This window comes from Notolepis coatsorum (genome assembly GCF_963971535.1).
Source record: "Notolepis coatsorum genome assembly, chromosome: 11".
In the NCBI taxonomy this organism is placed as follows: domain Eukaryota; kingdom Metazoa; phylum Chordata; class Actinopteri; order Aulopiformes; family Paralepididae; genus Notolepis; species Notolepis coatsorum.
In genome coordinates, this window is record NC_140175.1 from 81,908,476 (window position 1) to 81,928,610 (window position 20,135).

At 45.9% G+C, this 20,135-nt stretch overlaps 1 protein-coding gene across 1 annotated transcript in view; it reads right to left on the reverse strand.

The window, feature by feature from the left end:
* The window catches only part of crb2a (crumbs cell polarity complex component 2a), a gene marked incomplete at both ends in the record, with an annotated part of 77,573 nt that overhangs the window by 20,903 nt on the left and 36,535 nt on the right, over positions 1-20,135 (reverse strand). Inside the window, one exon of the mRNA XM_084325149.1 lies at positions 5,422-6,114. Coding sequence (XP_084181275.1) covers positions 5,422-6,114 — 693 coding nt within the window. The remainder of the gene's footprint in view (positions 1-5,421; positions 6,115-20,135) is intronic.

Here is a 20,135-nt window from a genome sequence, read left to right on the forward strand (position 1 = left end):
GCAGTATATATATGCACTATGAACAAATAGTCCCATTAGTGGTGCGGTAGCCAGATTCCTACGCGGAACTAGGACTTGTTCGTACATGTTGAGCGGTACGTTTGAACTGGGTCTGGGGGGTATGGCAGCCTGGCACCAAGGTCTCGACCAATAGTAGAATGGAGACTATTATGGGATGTTCAGTAGGCTAGAATGGATATTCAATGCATATTGTACAAGGAATATACAAGGGATATCAGGGAATATTAGAGAATATACAAATACAATTAAATATATATAATAAATATATATATTCGGTTTAATCTGGCCCTTCACAACACTGTACGTTTACAAAAACATACTTTTTACCTTCCAGACCAGCGGTACAACAGGTTCTTAAGATGGAAGCAACAGACAAAGCTCTTCACAATAAATCTTCACACCAATGATAAAGAACTTCCCCCAAATACTTCCCCCAAACCCCCATTCTTGGTGTGTCTGTTCTGGATTTAGCTGCAGATGATAAAATGCCTGAGTGCCCTAGTCTCTTTAGAATCTCCTCTCAGGCTGATAGCTCTGACAAAGGAATGCATGACTGCTGCCCCTCCGCACCACGTCCCAGATAACAGCCGGGCTCCTTGGACACAGACCAGCGCTACAGTGGGGAGAGAAAGACGTGGAAGGTGTCTTTCCTCACTCTGCAGGGAGACGTATCTGAGCTGACGAGATAAGACTCAACCGTATTACTTAAAATACTCCCCATGCCAGGGGAGCTCCAGTAGCTCACCGCGTATCTCGGCGCTATCTCTGCGTCGGGAGGAGCCGTGCTGCATCACGGTTCTAGTTGACTCTGAGTTCGATTCCCGGACCCGCCGTCATTTGCCGAATGTCTTCCCCTGTTCTCCCTCCCGTTTCACTCTACAACTGTCGGTCATGCTTGACCAGAAAAGCGATAAACGCTAAAAAAATAAAGTTTAAAAAAAAAAATACTCCCCATGCAATTGTTTTGTGATGTTTATATTTACAATAAGGATACAAGAATGTAGGCGGCTGGGTGGCGTAACGGAGATTGAGCTCGTCACCAATGCAAGAGACTCCGGTATCAAATCCCAGTCTCAGCATTGCCTTCGGCTTGGGGCCGGCCGTCGTACTGGTTCATTTGGCAGAGTCAGCGGGTGGAAAGTCGATGGGTGGGGATTAGACGTTGTGGACAGCGACCCCTACAGGTCGGTTGGGAGATGCCTGCACAGCAGAGACAGGAAGTGGCGAGGGTAGTGTGAGCCTCCCATGCGTTACACCTCGCCAATGAGAGTCCGCGCTGGCAGGCGAAAATATGTGACAGGCTGCCTCCTCGTGTGCCGGAGGGAACACGTGATGCAAGGGTTCTATCCTCTCTACAACCGACCAGTGGGGGGCATAGTCGAGCAACGTTCAAGACAGGGGAGGGGAGAATTGGATACACGAAATTGGGATGGGAGAAAAATAGAAAATAAGGAGAAAAAGTGGATAAAAAAAAGGATACAAGAATGTGCTCCTCTGTTTATATTTACAACAATGATACAAGGATGTTTTCCTCTGTTTATATTTACAATAAGGATACAAGGATGTTTTCCTCTGTTTATATTTACAATAAGGATACAAGGATGTTTTCCTCTGTTTATATTTACAATAAGGATACAAGGATGTGCTCCTCTGTTTATATTTACAATAAGGATACAATAATGTGCTCCTCTGTTTATATTTACAATAAGGATACAATAATGTGCTCCTCTGTTTATATTTACAATAAGGATACAAGGATGGTTCACTATGAATTGAAAATGGGGGACCCTGATGTATTGATTGAAAAGTTTATTAACAGATTGCAGAATGGGTACAGTACAGTACAGCTCAATACATACAATTGTTAAGAGGATGCAGACCTGAGAAAGACTTTCGTCTTGTTTCCATCAGGGTCCCCCATTTTCAATTCATCATATGACACACACGACATACAGATAGACAGTACTGCTACATCTATACATTTATGACATACCAGATTTTCAAATACAGTACTGTTTGTGATACTAAAAAAATCCAGAAAAAGAGTGTATATACATTTGACATAGAAACTGTGCATTGGAGGAGGTTGGGTAGGTGGGGTGGGGCTGTACATTGGAGGTGGGGGGGGGGGGGGGGACACTGTACATTGGAATACTGACATACATTTGACATAGAAACTGTACATTGGAGGAGGGGGTTGGGTGTGGCTGTACATTGGAGGTGTGGGGGGGGGGGGGGGGGGTTGGGTAGGGGGGGGGGCACTGTACATTGGAATACTGACAAAGCCATGTTTGGTCTTTATTGTACAACTGGGTTAGGACATTTGTAGGGGCCAGTTTCGAATTGCAGTCTCCCGTAGGTGTTCTTTGAGAGTGTTTTTGAAGGTGGGTAGTGATTCACATTCCTTTACAGCTTTGGGTAGGGCGTTCCACATTGATGTGGCATAATTGCGAAACGTGTTTAGTCCCTTGTTTGAGCCGAATCTGGGTTTTACATGATTTGTGGAGCTCCCTCTGGTGTTGTGATCGTGGTATTCACTGACCTTTGGGAAGTATTTTGACATGTACATGGGTACCTTGGTCGTGTAGTGTATCTTGTAGACCAGGCCCATTGCAAGTTGCTGTACTCTGTCGTCTACTCTAAGCCATCCTAGGTTGGCAAAGTGTGCAGGGGTGAGGTGGGTTCTAGGAGTCAGGTCAAGCAGTAGTCTGACTAGTTTGTTTTGAGATGTTTGTAATTTGGTTTTTAGTGCCTTTGAGGTGCTTTGGTACCATGAGGTGCAAGCATAGTCGTAGTACCCTTGAATGAGTGCTCCTGCCAGAGTCTTCAGGGTATTCTTGTTTACCAGAGAGGAGATCCGGTACAAGAATCGGGTTCGTTGGTTGACTTTTTTTATTACATTGGATGCCATTTTGTCACAGGAAAGATTAGCCTCTAGGATGGAACCCAGGTAGGTAATTTCATCTTTCCTTGTGACAATATTGTCACCCACTGTAACTGAGAAGCCGTCGGTAAACGGTAAACAAGACAAACGTCTTTCTCTGGTCTGCATCCCCTTAACAATTGTATGTATTGAGCCGTACTGTATTGTACCCATTCTGCAATCTGTTAAATAAAGTTTTCATTCATTCATTCATTCATTCATTCATTCATTCATTCATTCATTCATTCATTCATTCATTCATTCATTCATTCATTCATTCATTCATTCATTCATTCATTCATTCATTCATGTGCTCCTCTGTTTATATCCACATGTCCTTATTCTCATGCCCTTTTAATTTTTTTACAGGAACAAACAAAAACACTTTGAAATGAACAAGCACACCTGGCAAAGGGGAATTAACTTTAACAAATGTTCTGTCAAAGTAGAAAGCCAATACATAGAAACTCCACCATGTCTGTGTTATATATTTATTATTTACTGCAGATTTTTATGATGTCTATGGTAAAAGGAAAAATATAAAGAATTATCTTGATGAATGATCTGGACATTTTGGCTGGTGCTCCCTTTAAACTAGGACATTTTAGGGCTAATGTACAGGTATTGTAGGGGTCAGGATTGGAGTTGGGGTTGGTTTAGGGTTAGGTAAGGTGAGAGTTAAGCTTGATTTATGCTAAATCCGACAAACACCATAAGGAGAGGTATGTACGACGGTTGTGGAGACTCTGTGCCTCAGCGCCTTTCAATGAATGGAGAGGGAGGGGAGGTACCATCCCAACAACCATCAGCCAATCATGTCACCGCAGATGAGTACAGAACAGCTTAATGGTTACAGGCTTCCTTAATTCTTTCCTCTGCACCATATGTACCTATGGGTGTACCTATCAGGTCAAACATAATCATCAATCATTGCCGATGCTGAACATGTGACAGGACATCTGCTGTCAACACACACACACAGTCAACCAAAAGTATAATGGAGCTCTATGGAGAAACCACGAGACTCCCCTGACTAATAGTATAATGGAGCTCTATGGAGAAACCATGAGACTCCCCTGACTAAAAGTATAATGGAGCTCTATGGAGAAACCATGACACTCCCCTGGCTAAAAGTATAATGGAGCTCTATGGAGAAACCATGAGACTCCCCTGACTAAAAGTATAATGGAGCTCTATGGAGAAACCATGAGACTCCCCTGGCTAAAAGTATAATGGAGCTCTATGGAGAAACCATGACACTCCCCTGACTAAAAGTATAATGGAGCTCTATGGAGAAACCATGACACTCCCCTGGCTAAAAGTATAATGGAGCTCTATGGAGAAACCATGAGACTCCCCTGACTAAAAGTATAATAGAGCTCTATGGAGAAACCATGACACTCCCCTGACTAAAAGTATAATGGAGCTCTATGGAGAAACCATGACACTCCCCTGACTAAAAGTATAATGGAGCTCTATGGAGAAACCATGAGACTCCCCTGACTAAAAGTATAATGGAGCTCTATGGAGAAACCATGACACTCCCCTGACTAAAAGTATAATGGAGCTCTATGGAGAAACCATGAGACTCCCCTGACTAAAAGTATAATGGAGCTCTATGGAGAAACCATGAGACTCCCCTGACTAAAAGTATAATGGAGCTCTATGGAGAAACCATGACACTCCCCTGGCTAAAAGTATAATGGAGCTCTATGGAGAAACCATGAGACTCCCCTGACTACAAGTATAATGGAGCTCTATGGAGAAACCATGACACTCCCCTGACTAAAAGTATAATGGAGCTCTATGGAGAAACCATGACACTCCCCTGACTAAAAGTATAATGGAGCTCTATGGAGAAACCATGAGACTCCCCTGACTAAAAGTATAATGGAGCTCTATGGAGAAACCATGAGACTCCCCTGGCTAAAAGTATAATGGAGCTCTATGGAGAAACTATGACACTCCCCTGACTAAAAGTATAATGGAGCTCTATGGAGAAACCATGACACTCCCCTGACTAAAAGTATAATGGAGCTCTATGGAGAAACCATGACACTCCCCTGACTAAAAACATAATGGAGCTCTATGGAGAAACCATGACACTCCCCTGACTAAAAGTATAATGGAGCTCTATGGAGAAACCATGACACTCCCCTGACTAAAAGTATAATGGAGCTCTATGGAGAAACCACGAGACTCCCCTGACTAAAAGTATAATGGAGCTCTATGGAGAAACCATGACACTCCCCTGACTAAAAGTATAATGGAGCTCTATGGAGAAACCATGACACTCCCCTGACTAAAAGTATAATGGAGCTCTATGGAGAAACAATGGCACTCCCCTGGCTAAAAGTATAATGGAGCTCTATGGAGAAACCATGACACTCCCCTGACTAAAAGTATAATGGAGCTCTCTGAGTCTGACGTGGACGAGAAACCCATGTATATGCAAACAAATATAGCATGGCACTTACCTGTGAATCCAACCAGGCATTCGCACTCGTAGCGGTCCTTCTCGTTGATGCAGGTGCCGTTGTTCTCGCAGGGGCGTGCCGCGCACTCGTTGATGTCGATCTCACAGTTGTAGCCCTGGAAACCAGGCACGCAGAAGCACAGGAACTCCGCCACGCCATCCACACAGATTGCACCGTTCTGACAAGGGTGCGAAGAGCACTCGTTCACATCCTCCTCGCAGATCTCGCCTTCGAAACCCGGCGCGCACCGGCACTCGAAGCCCTCGGGGAGCAAAGCGCACGTCCCGTTATTCTGACAAGGCTCGTTGACGCAGTCGGAGACGGGCGTCTGGCAGTCGTCTCCGCCGAACCCCGGCGGACATCGGCAGAAGTAGCTGTTCAGCTGGTCGACGCATAGGGAACGAGGCTCGGAGCAGGGGCCGCTCTCACACTCGTCCACCTCTTCTGTGCAGTTGTCGCCCGCCATTCCGTCCGGGCAGGTGCATTGGTACTCGCCAGTGCCCGGAGTGCTGGTACATTGTTCACAGGGGGTGAAGGAGCAGGCATCGTAGAGTTGGTGGCAGTCTTTGCCCATGTAGCGGACCCCGTCTCTGGGACAGATGCAGGCGTAGTGGTCCATGTCGTCCACGCAGGTGGCGCCATTCTGGCATGGTGCGGACAAGCACTTGTCCGAGGTGGCTGAGCAGAATATTCCTGAGGAAAAAAAGAAGAGACAATGCAGTTATGTTTATGTAAAGAAATGTTAAAGGTAGATAGGTAAGAGAAAGGTAGAAAACAGTGGTGTAGTGGAGGGTATATGCAGGTATAAAAATAAAAATAAAAATAACTTTACTTTAGATAAAAGATACAGATATTGTACAAAGCCAAAAATACTGACTCGCTCATCTGATCATTGTGTGTGAGTGTGTGTGTGTGTGTGTGTGTGTGTGTGTGTGTGTGTGTGTGTGTGTGTGTGTGTGTGTTTCAACAACTTGAGAAAACCCGACAGGCAGCTGCTGAATCCTTGAAAACATGATGATACTGTAGGTATCTAGTAGTATTTTACTAGTGGACTGCTTGTAGTTCAATGTCATTCATCCCCAGACATCAGACAAATAACTCCTGTGCGGCCGCTCTACGTTAAACAGTGGCCACTGATCGTTTCACTTGAGTGAATTAGCTAGCTAGACAGCTAACGTTAATTCCATCCATCCAATGGTAAACTGATAAAAGTTCAACAAAATGCTTATCTTTCAATTCAGTGGTTTGTGTAAAGGGTTGAAATTCATGTTAAAACGAGGTAGTGGAGGCGGTCAGGTGGCGTAGCGGAGATTGTGCTCGTCACCAACGCAGGAGATGCTGGGTTCGAGCCCAGCTCTCGGCGTTGCCACCAGCTTGGTTGGCCGTTTACACTAATACAATTGGCAGTATTAGGGGGTGGGGAAGCTGGCGTTGTGGACAGCGACGCCTACAGGTCAGGTCTCGGCACTTGCTAAGCGGGGCAGGACTTGGTGGAGATAGCGTGCCCTCCCACGCGTTACACTTCACCAATGAGAGTCCTCGCTGCCAAGTGAAAAGACGTCACTGGCTGTCGGCGCACGTCTCGGAGGAAGCGTGCGATCGACTCGGGACACCCTTGTACCGACTCGTAGGAGAACATGCATACAGCAGCCAGGTAGGGGAGGGGGGCGGGGGGGAATTGGCACAACGACTAATTGGGACGGGGAGAAAATCAGAGAAATCAAAAAAAAAAAAAAAAAAAAAACAAGGTAGTGGTACCCCAATATATTGTGTATCTAAGCTAATGGCCAGGGTGGCAATTATACGACGGCAATGGCCGTCGATGCCCCTCGCTCTGGCCGTTGTGCCCCAAAAAGAATTGCCCCCCCTACGGCCAAAATCTCGAGAACATGAACTGACCACCGCTGATGGCAAAAATGATTGATCATCGTTGTAGCCGAGGAGCATCTGCTCCAAAAGTGATCCCAGACAAGTGCTGATTGCAACGAGAAGGGGGCAGAAGAAGACCAAGTTCTTTATTTTGACTCACACGTCTGAATGAATGGAAGTGGACGGCCATTTTGGGTAATCACGCTCAATTATTGCGGTACACACATTACAAAAACCTTTGTAAAACACACATTTTTTTTGGGAAGACTTCAGGCTATGGAACCATTATTTTCTAGCTCCTACCTCTCAGCTGGAACCCAAAAACAGGCATCTGGCAACAAGTCAACACAAAAGTTGTGAGGGCTGGGTAGGAACTGCATGCTTCCCAACGAGGGGGCGTGCCGAACATTCAGCTCACGCACCTGAGAGTGGTTGGCATTCAGCTGGTCGGGAGACTACAAGTACTGCCGACTGCCTTCCACTCATTGCCAGGTCGTTCTGTACACACTACCATCTACTGCCTCGTCTCTGGGGTGAGACGTCGTGCCATCTACTGCCGTACTCTCTCTCCGTGGGCCTTGTTCCTGGTGTGAGACATCGTCATCGCTCTCTATGCTTCCACGGGAGGATGCCTATGTTCTCACCACCAGAATACTCGGCAGTGTTCTGGTGAGTCTGTCCAAGACCAGACTCAGAACTTTCACTTCAGTCATGGACTCTAGAATATTCTCCAGTGTATTTTTGTTCTCCCTTAAAGGGACAGTGCCGCTTTTTGTTTGTGAATAAATTATGCCCAGGTTTTGGCTAACTCTCATACCTGTCTTGTGTTGTGCTATTGGGGTCGCATACAAACCGTAACAAAAGTAAGGAGAAAATATTTTATTTCAGTGTGTTCAAACCTCTGTTTCTATATACCATTAGCACTCAAAGTGATTTTTTATTTATATTTTTTATTTTTTTTGTAAGAAACTTCAGAATGTTACCTTTCAAAAGAGACCAGACTCATGCATGTGCTACAAGTATAAAGTATTGTAGCAACCCTGGGACTTGGGTGATTGGTCAGCCGAGCTGTCACTCTGCACTCTACCAGCCTGGGGTTGGTAGAGGGGAGGGGGCAGGGGCTGACCTGGGAAGGCTATAAGAGGGTGTGGCACCTAGGGTGCAGCCTCTTGAGGCATGGGAAATGGTAGTGATGAGTCACTTGTATGCTGCAACCTATGCACCTGTGTTGGAATAAATAAGTAAAGTGAGAACTAACATCTGCCTCGAGAGTCGTCAATAACGAACGAACAACAACAAACCGGATTTGTTACACTGGTGTCAGAAGTAAAAAAAAAAAAAAAAAAAAAAAAAGTAGAGAGAGAGAGAAAGGAGAAGACGCTTCACTCGGCGTCAGAAGGAGTTCGCCGGAGGTGTGCATTAGCTTAGCGTAGCCTAGCTTAGCTGCAGTTAGCGGCTAGCTTGGCGCAGCGGCATGGATGTCTGCAGCGGATCGAAAGGAGAGGACGGAGAAGAAGAAGGAACATGCGGGTGGTCAGGAGACATGGACGAAGACATTGAGAGCCATGATGAGGTGAGAGGGTTCCACAGTGGCTTCGCAGGGTTCCGTTTTCCCGCCGGTCGGGGGTCAATGGTGACCAGGATGCGAACAACATGGCGGTGGCCATGGCACATGGTGGGCTCGACAGCAGGGACGCCAGAAGACCCGGGGAGCCACTGCGGGGGTTGGCCGAGGACATTGGGGGCCTGGCCCGGTGGGCGTGAGGACATGTGCCGAGTGTGCGGAGCACACAGTTAACTGTGAACTGTGTACTGTGTACTGTGAGGATTTGGGTACTGTGTGGGTCTGTGTACTGTTTGGGTTGAGTTAAGTACTGTGTTTAGCGGGTATTGGGGTGAGGCTAGCAGTTAGCGTAGCGTCGTACCCGGTGGCTAGGTGTGGCCACCAGCAGCGTCGCATAGCTAGCTGTTGGCATAGCATCGTGTGGAGTGGGAAGCCAGACGTCTCTGTTGGGAATGGCGTCTCTCTGTCAGTCTGGGAACAGGAGAGCGGAGCAACCTGGAACCAACAGAGGCTTGGTGGTTGTCGTCTCTTGGGGCCTGACAGAGAGCGGAGCAGCCGGTAACCAACAGAGCATGAGTGGTCTAGCAGTTAGCGTACCATCGTACTAGGTGGCTAGGTGTAGCCACCGGCAGCATCGCATAGCTAGCTGTTGGCATAGCATCGTGTTGGGTACCGTGTAGTTGGGGGGTCTTTTGTTGACGGTGGGTAGTTTTGGTTCGTCCCTCGGGGCGAGGGACTTTGTTGTGGGGGGGGGGGGTAATGTAGTGACGCTGGGATTTGGGTGATTGGTCAGCCGAGCTGTCACTCTGCACTCTACCAACCTGGGGCTAGCACTGTTGGTTGTGGTGACCCGGGGTTGGTAGAGGGGAGGGGGCAGGGGCTGACCTGGGAAGGCTATAAGAGGTGTGGCACCTAGGGTGCGGCCTATTGAGGCATGGGAAACTGTAGTGATGAGTCACTTGTATGCTGCAACCTATGCACCTGTGTTGGAATAAAGAAGTAAAGTGAGAACTAACATCTGCCTCGAGAGTCGTCAATAACGAACTAACAGTAATAAAGTGGGTTCGTTACAGTATAATAAATTGCAAATTACTTTGGGTATGCAATCGACAGGCATTTTATGCTAAATTTGCAGGACTGTTAAGGGGATTTATCCCATCATGATGGAAAAAAATCCCGCCCAGAAATGAATTCAGTGTCTGCTAAATGTTAGTGGGTTAGATGCAACGTAATGTTTGCCTGCATGCGCACTGCCCAACCAATATGAGTTACAAGTCTGCGAATCAAGTTCAAGTTCACGTCCGTTCACTTCAGGGAGGGGACAGACGGGTCACTCACGCACCAACACCATTCAAGGCAGGTTGCTTCACCTCAGACCACAGCGTGCGAGCTAGCTAAGCTTGACTGAATCAAACCTGTTAGCACATAACATAGGTAGCACTAATTAATCTGCTTTACTAGTTCCGATTTAGCTAGCTAAGCTAATGACAGAATTTGAGTCAGAGTCAGATTAAAGGCACAACCTGAGAGCAAGAGTGCCTTTAAAGACACTTTATATTCTTTATTCATTGTGTTTTATTGCTCCGCTGTAAGGGAGGCAGGGTGGTGGGGTGGGAGACGGAAAGGTTTTTCTTTTGTTTGAGGAAATTTATTTAAAAAAAGAAAAAAACAAAGGCACACAACCAAGCCTAAATGAATGTATAAAGCTAGGCCAAACAAATTACATTTGTGATATATTTCTATTTTCTATTTAATATTAAAAAGTGAAAAACATTTGAATTTTGTGTAATGTGTTTTTTTTTTGTATTGTGAAGTTAAGATGTTTATTCGTAGGTTCCAATTCCAAATCCACTTATTTTATTCAATGGCCTTTGTGCCCTGGCATGTGGCCTTTGTGCCCTAAAAAAGGGTGTGACACAGAAGGCCAAAGTTGCCTTTCCCTTAAAATTGTGTAATTTCCACCCTGCTAATGGCTACATAAGTGATGTGGTCTGATGTGTGGTCTGGAGTTAAGTGATGTGGTCTGATGTGTGGTCTGGAGTTTAGTGATGTGGTCTGATGTGTGGTCTGGAGTTAAGTGATGTGGTCTGATGTGTGGTCTGGAGTTAAGTGATGTGGTCTGATGTGTGGTCTGGAGTTAAGTGATGTGGTCTGATGTGTGGTCTGGAGTTAAGTGATGTGGTCTGATGTGTGGTCTGGTGTTAAGTGATGTGGTCTGATGTGTGGTCTGGAGTTAAGTGATGTGGTCTGGAGTTAAGTGATGTGGTCTGATGTGTGGTCTGGAGTTAAGTGATGTGGTCTGGAGTTAAGTGATGTGGTCTGGAGTTAAGTGATGTGGTCTGGAGTTAAGTGATGTGGGCTGGAGTTAAGTGATGTGTGGTCTGGAGTTAAGTGATGTGTGGTCTGGTGTTAAGTGATGTGTGGTCTGGAGTTAAGTGATGTGTGGTCTGGAGTTAAGTGATGTGGTCTGGAGTTAAGTGATGTGTGGTCTGGAGTTAAGTGATGTGTGGTCTGGAGTTAAGTGATGTGTGGTCTGGAGTTAAGTGATGTGGTCTGGAGTTAAGTGATGTGTGGTCTGGAGTTAAGTGATGTGTGGTCTGGAGTTAAGTGATGTGTGGTCTGGAGTTAAGTGATGTGTGGTCTGGAGTTAAGTGATGTGGTCTGGAGTTAAGTGATGTGGTCTGGAGTTAAGTGATGTGTGGTCTGGAGTTAAGTGATGTGGTCTGGAGTTAAGTGATGTGTGGTCTGGAGTTAAGTGATGTGTGGTCTGGAGTTAAGTGATGTGTGGTCTGGTGTTAAGTGATGTGTGGTCTGGAGTTAAGTGATGTGTGGTCTGGAGTTAAGTGATGTGTGGTCTGGAGTTAAGTGATGTGTGGTCTGGAGTTAAGTGATGTGTGGTCTGGAGTTAAGTGATGTGTGGTCTGGAGTTAAGTGATGTGTGGGCTGGAGTTAAGTGATGTGGTCTGGAGTTAAGTGATGTGTGGTCTGGAGTTAAGTGATGTGTGGTCTGGAGTTAAGTGATGTGTGGTCTGGAGTTAAGTGATGTGTGGTCTGGAGTTAAGTGATGTGTGGTCTGGAGTTAAGTGATGTGTGGTCTGGAGTTAAGTGATGTGTGGTCTGGAGTTAAGTGATGTGTGGTCTGGAGTTAAGTGATGTGTGGTCTGGAGTTAAGTGATGTGGTCTGGAGTTAAGTGATGTGTGGTCTGGAGTTAAGTGATGTGTGGTCTGGAGTTAAGTGATGTGGTCTGGAGTTAAGTGATGTGTGGTCTGGAGTTAAGTGATGTGTGGTCTGGAGTTAAGTGATGTGGTCTGGAGTTAAGTGATGTGTGCTGGAGTTAAGTGATGTGGTCTGGAGTTAAGTGATGTGTGGTCTGGAGTTAAGTGATGTGGTCTGGAGTTAAGTGATGTGTGGTCTGGAGTTAAGTGATGTGTGGTCTGGAGTTAAGTGATGTGTGGTCTGGAGTTAAGTGATGTGTGGTCTGGAGTTAAGTGATGTGTGGTCTGGAGTTAAGTGATGTGGTCTGGAGTTAAGTGATGTGGTCTGGAGTTAAGTGATGTGTGGTCTGGAGTTAAGTGATGTGGTCTGGAGTTAAGTGATGTGTGGTCTGGAGTTAAGTGATGTGTGGTCTGGAGTTAAGTGATGTGGTCTGGAGTTAAGTGATGTGTGGGCTGGAGTTAACTCTTTCACTACCAAAGGGTTAACCCTTTCACTGTGACAATACAGAGGGTTAACCCTTTCACTGCCACACTACAGACGGTTAACCCTTTCACTACCACACTACAGACGGTTAACCAGGTGCAATTAGCGCCGGCCTTTGTGAATTGGGAGTGTTTTTGGACGAGCCTTATTTGCATAGAAGGGGGAACATGTTCCGCCCATATTACCTCATTTAAATCCCCGCAAATAGCACCGGACACAATGCTGATGATGGAACACAGTTGCCAGTGCCACCTCATTTCACCCGTTGCGCTTCCTTTGTGAATAGCAAACTGTGTTTCAGAGCTATTTGCGCGGGCATAGCGTCAGAAAAAGCGGCGCAATCCCTTTGTGAATTCGCACCACAGTGTGTCTGTATTTAGTTGTTTCTTCTTTTTTTTCTTCAAATACTTTTTCAACGCTGTAGTGTGGTAGTGAAAGGGTTAACCCTCTGTAGTGTGGTAGTGAAAGGGTTAAAAGTCTCCATTACAATAATGGAGAAAAATGAAAGAAAGAAAGAAAGACAAGCCATTTTGATCAGCCTACAAATCAATGAACACTGTGCCTCGAACTCAGTAACTCCTAGTGCAACAGACCACGAGAGCCATGGAGTGGCGCACATCCCTAATGGTTTGTTTTCCTAATTAATTTGGGATGCATTGTGCATTTCCCCCACTATCTGTAGCGGGGCCTCCTGTACCGTATGTGTGACAAAATGGAACTGGCCAGTTTGAGGGGGATGGGGTGGCTTTTCTACACCGTCTCGCTTGGGCCGGCCAGCGCCGTGAGCTCTGTCCAGAACTAGTCCACACATTCCTCACACTGGGGGCTCTGAAGCCGCAAATCCTCCTCCGCACTTTGATCAGCGTCCTGTTCCCAAATGCTTCATTCGAGCGGAAGATATTAACGATGAGGGCAATGGGGGAGGGGGGTAGAGACAGAGGAATGTGTGTGTGTGTGTGTGTGTGTGAGAGAGAGAGAGAGAGAGAGAGAGAGAGAGAGAGAGAGAGAGAGAGAGAGAGAGAGAGAGAGAGAGAGAGAGAGAGAGAGAGAGAGAGAGAGAGAGAGAGAGAGAGAGAGAGAGATGTGTTGGTAGTAGTGTGAACTTGGGTCAACTTGTTGGAGAATTTTGTCTTTGCCTCATGAAATGTCACCACGGTTGTTTGAGGTTTTCTGGGTCCTTTGGGGACAGGTATAAGAAAGTTATAAGACAGGTATAAGAGCTAGTTCATTTCTCTCAAGTTATTATCAGACGAGGGTCATATGAAACATAGGAGCGAACAATACGTTCCTCTGTGAACTCTTCAGGTTTTGCTCTGAGAGCGCAGAGAGAGTACAGTGACTTCTCTAACTGTGTACAGTCTTAGTGCTGCAGAGTCATCAAAAGACCCCCTCCCCACTCACACACACACACACACACACACACACACACACACACACACACACGCATGCACGCACGCACGCACACACACACACACGTCGTGTCAAATCAAATCTTAGGACACCCACAGATCAAGGGACAACACTCGTATTTGATTTGAACAGAACGGGCTAATTTCCTGCACACACACACACACTCTCTCTCTCTCTCTCTCTCTCTCTCTCTCTCTCTCTCTCTCTCTCTCTCTCTCTCTCTCTCTCTCAAATGGGGAATATTCATTAGCGCCCCGTCTGTTTCCGCCACACTGAATTGGCGTAATCAGTATTGAACGTACAAGGTATTAAACTCAGCCGACCAAAGCCATATGTTGTGGGCCAGGGCAACCCGTGTGCCGGGGAGGCATGGGAGTGATGTGGCCCAAGTCTCACCCTGCAAAGACTGCCAGCAATCAGAGCCAACACATTGTGTGCTTCTCCAATCTGGCCCCAAATGCCTATTATTTACACATTTACTTTAGATACTAGAGAAGCATCGAGGGGTTGAAGACAACAGAAACGTGGATCTTTGGGGACAATGGGCCTCATTCCGAGTTTCCTCGTAGATAACCTCATAAGAGGAATCTTATGATAGCGTTGGTCCTCGGCCTATGGTCTTATGTTCTATGTGCTTCTGTGTAAGAAGTTCGTAAGAGGAATCCTACGATAGTCCTCCTCCGGATTCCTGAACGTGTGGAGAGAGGTGCTCTTAAGTGGCCAAAATGATTGCAACTGAATGAAGAACGTCACTCATTCTTAAACTGGAAGCATGTTCTCGTACACCTGCATTTGCATACAGAAACGCCCCGCCAGCTCCTTATAAGGGCATGAAGGACTGTGTGCAAACAGATTAAACAGCTCCTTATACCGGAAGGGAGAGGCTCAGCATTGCATCTGGGTTGTGCTGACCCCCGTATTCAACAGGTAGCGTGGAAGCGATTTGCGACTGATCAAAATTAGATTAGATTAGATTCAAATGTATTGTCATCATACAGCACAAGTACAATACAACGTATGTAGCATAATGTTAGTGCGTCGTTGCTAATAAACTATAGATTTATAATATATATTATTAAATATATAGCCTACATGAAAGGAATGGGGTGTACTGAGAGCAGAATGTAGATTATAGTCCATTCTATTCCACTATAGCTCCGCGTGATTGAGTTTAGTTCTTATTAATTAATTAATTAATTTATCATGTAATTTTCAGTGTTTCAATATTGTCGTATTCATTATTATTATAATTATTTAATTCCGAGGATGTCTGTAGAATCGACGTGAACGCGATCACCAATGATTTCTCCTAAATGAAGCCCTGTCCAAAGTCTGTCCGATTTACAACTGCTTGTCCTCGCTCGTAAATCCTTCTCTTAGTTACGGATCTTCTCCATGCTAGGGTACATACTATTACTATCTTCTCCATGCTAGGGTACATACTATTACTATATTCTCCATGCTAGGATACATACTATATTCTCCATGCTATAGTACATACTATATTCTCCATGCTAGGATACATACTATATTCTCCATGCTAGGATACATACTATATTCTCCATGCTACGGTACATACTATATTCTCCATGCTACGGTACATACTATATTCTCCATGCTACGGTACATACTATATTCTCCATGCTACAGTGCATACTATATTCTCCATGCTACAGTGCATACTATATTCTCCATGCTACAGTGCATACTATATTCTCCATGCTACAGTACATACTATATTCTCCATGCTAGGGTACATACTATATTCTCCATGCTAACATTTTCCATGCTACTGTACATACTATATTAATTATCCATACTAATATTCTCTATGCTACTGTACATACTACATACTATATTCTACATACTATATTCTCAATTCTATAGTACATATTATATTCTCCATGCTACAGTACATACTATATTCTCCATACTAATATTCTCTATGCTACTGTACATACTACATACTATATTCTACATACTATATTCTCAATTCTATATTCTCCATGCTACAGTGCATACTATATTCTCCATGCTAGGGTACATACTATATTCTCCATGCTAGGATACATACTATATTTTCCATGCTATAGTACATACTATATTCTCCATGCTATAGTACATACTATATTCTCCATGCTAGGATACATACTAATATTCTCTATGCTACTCACTCTCCTCTTTTGAATATCATGCAGTATCTGTCTCTAATCCTTTCAATCTCACCATTGTTACACTCTACCGCCCTCCAGGTCCGCTCGATCACTTCACAGATGAGCTGGACATGCTTCTAAGCTCCTTACCGGAAGATGGTACCCCTCTCCTTCTAGTGGGCGACTTCAACCTGCCTGACTCATCTCAGTCAGTCATAGTAGTCTCCCTCCTACAATCATTTGACCTGACTCCCACTGCCATGCCTCCCACCCACAAAGCAGGCAACTCCTTAGATCTCATATTTTCCCGTAACTCCAGCATCATTAACACCACGGTAACTCCCCTACATGTATCTGACCATTCCTTCATATCCTTCTCAGTTCTCACTAACTCTCATGCTTAACCGAAAGGTCTTCACCCCTTCTCAAACCGTCTCACTCAGACGCAACCTGCCCTCCCTATCCCCCTCCACCCTCTCCTCTGACATACTATCCGCTCTACCTTTGAGTGACACCTTCTCTGCTCTCTCCACAGAGATGGCAACCTCCACCCTCCTCTCAGCCCTTGCAACCTCCTTCGACAAGCTCTGTCCCCTCGTTGAGAAACCTGCCCGCCGTTCCCCACCCAGTCCATGGCTGACAGATCCAGTGAGAGAACAAAGACAGGTCCTGAGAGCAGCTGAAAGGAAGTATAGAAAGTTATGCCTCACTGCTGACATCGACACATATCACAACCTCTTGTTAACATTCTCCAAAACCATTACTAATGCCAAAGCTTCTTTCTTTCACCATAGGATCGAGGCCTCTGCCAAGAATCTTCGCAAACTGCATGCTACCATGTCCTCCCTCCTCACTCCCCCCCCCCACCCCCCCCTCCCTCATCTTTCTCTGCCGAAGACTTTGCGATCTTCTTTGAGGAAAAAGTGGAGAACATCCGCAGCTCCTTCTCCCAACCCCCACCCATTCCAAATGCTGAATCGAGAACCTCATCTTTCACTCTGTCATCTTTCTCTCCCATTACAGAAGCCGAGACCCTGACACTGGTAACGTCGAACCGTCCGACTACATGCCAGCTGGACCGGCTACCCTCCCCACTCCTCCAGACCATAGCACCAGACATCCTCCCATTCCTAACTGCAACCATCAACTCCTCACTCAACTCGGGGGTGGTCCCCACCTCCCTAAAACAAGCCAGAGTCATGCCCCTCATAAAAAAACCATCCCTAAACCCTACCGTCATAGGCAACTACCGTCCTGTCTCTCTTCTCTCCTTCCTTTCTAAAACACTTGAACGTGCTGTATCCAACCAACTTACTGCTTATCTCTTACAGAATGACCTCCTAGACCCTAATCAGCCAGGCTTTAGGACTGGTCACTCCACAGAGACAGCCCTCATTGCGGTCACAGAGGCACTTCACTTAGCAAAAGCGAAAGGCCTCTCCTCTGTCCTGATTCTCCTAGATCTATCTGCAGCCTTCGACACAGTCAACCACCAGATCCTCCTCGCGGCCCTCGCAGGAATGGGAGTGGCTGGCTCTGCGCTGACATGGCTGTCATCATACCTCAATGACCGCTCCTACCAAGTGTCATGGAGAGGGACCCTGTCGGTCACCCGCCCCCTGCGGACGGGTGTCCCCCAGGCCTCGGTTTTAGGACCCCTTCTCTTCTCCCTCTACACTAAATCACTGGGTAACATTATCACGTCTCATGGCTTCTCCTACCATTGTTATGCCGACAATACTCAACTCTTCCTCTCCTTCCCTCCCTCAGATATCCTCGTCTCTGAGCGGATCTCGGCCTGTCTGTCCGACATCTCCGCCTGGATGACGACCAACCACCTCAAACTGAACCTAAGCAAAACAGAATTGCTCCACCTGCCGGCCAAATCCTCCCCCCTGACCGACCTTTCCATCACAGTCGAGAATGCAGCTGTGACAGCGTCCCCGACCGCCAAGAACCTTGGTGTTGTCCTCGACGACCAGTTGAACTTCTCTGCTCCGGGAGGGTCATCAAAGAGAAGTCGCCTATTCTCAGTCCTTGCCCCACAATGGTGGAATGAACTACCCACCCCAGTTAGGACAGCCGAATCCCGTCCAATCTTTCGCCGTCGACTAAAGACGCACTTCTTCAACCATTATCTGAATTAAAAAAAGGAAAAGAAAAGAAAATCTAACCCTAACTAACCATACTGTCATGCACTTGTCCTAATAAACTAACCTACACTGTAGCACTCAACACTTTGATGAACATTGTTACTCAGCTGATAGAGTTGTGCCCTTCCTGATGGCTTGTCGTACAGAACTTGTAAGTCGCTTTGGATAAAAGCGTCAGCTAAATGACTAAATGTAAATGTAAATGTACTGTACATACTACATACTATATTCTACATACTATATTCTCAATTCTATATTCTCGATGCTATAGTACATACTATATTCTCCATGCTATAGTAAATACTATATTCTCCATGCTAGGATACATACTATATTCTCCATGCTAGGATACATACTATATTCTCCATGCTACGGTACATACTATATTCTCCATGCTAACATTTTCCATGCTACTGTACATACTATATTAATTATCCATACTAATATTCTCCATGCTACTGTAAATACTATATTCTCCATACTAATATTCTATATGCTACTGTACATATGTAGCCGGTGTGATCTTGTCTGCGTTGTGTTTAAAGTCGATTCGACCCCTGTTAAGGGATCGCCCTGAGTGGGAGTTGAACCCCGGACGCCGGCGTCGCGGGCGGCATCACAGACCACTAAGCAAGAAGTGAATTCACTGCTTGCTTCCGGGTCTGGATGCCTCTGGGGAGTGAGTTTACTTGCAGTACCGCTTACCATCCACAGCCACGTCACTACTTGTGCCCGTGACTGTGGATATACTGCGGTACCTCCGTTACACTCACCCCACTAAACTCACACCACCCAGGGCATCCGGGTCTAACGGCACCACATGTAGCCGGTGTGATCTTGTCTGCGTTGTGTTTAAAGTCGATTCGACCCCTGTTAAGGGATCGCCCTGAGTGGGAGTTGAACCCCGGACGCCGGCGTCGCGGGCGGCATCACAGACCACTAAGCAAGAAGTGAATTCACTGCTTGCTTCCGGGTCTGGATGCCTCTGGGGAGTGAGTTTACTTGCAGTACCGCTTACCATCCACAGCCACGTCACTACTTGTGCCCGTGACTGTGGATATACTGCGGTACCTCCGTTACACATACTACATACTATATTCTACATACTATATTCTCAATTCTATATTCTCCATGCTACAGTACATACTATATTCTCTATGCTACGGTACATACTATATTCTCCATGCTACAGTACATACTATATTCTCCATGCTACGGTACATACTATATTCTCCATGCTACTGTACATACTATATTCTCCATGCTACGGTACATACTGGTCACTGAAGCATCATTTGTGTGTTGTTTTGCAAAACTAACAGTGTAGCCTCCTAATGATATTCTAATGACAAGGCATCTGGGGCGACTCAGGCAGGACCTAATCTCTCCTCATGTCACTCCAAAGAAACATAACATGGACCACCCTCAGACAGCTGATCAACACCACAGACAAACAAAAGAGAAACAAGGGGGAAAAACCTATTGTTTTGTAAAACCGACTATATACCCTCCTGATTACACAGCTAGCAAGTGGAAACAGCTGCGAGTGAACTGTTTTGTTCTTCTGGTGTTACAAACAGACACACACACACACACACATACATACACACATACACACACATGCACACACACACACAGTCCAAGAAGACACGGCTGGTGAGCCTCTAAAGAGAAACAGCAGGGTGCTTCCTGGTTCAGACAGTCTTATACACCTGATAGACCAGAGAACATCTCTCTCTCTCTCTCTCTCTCTCTCTCTCTCTCTCTCTCTCTCTCTCTCTCTCTCTCTCTCTCTCTCTCTCTCTCTCTCTCTCTCTGTGTGTGTCTCTCTCTCCCTCTCTCTCTGTCTCTCTCTCTTTCTCTCT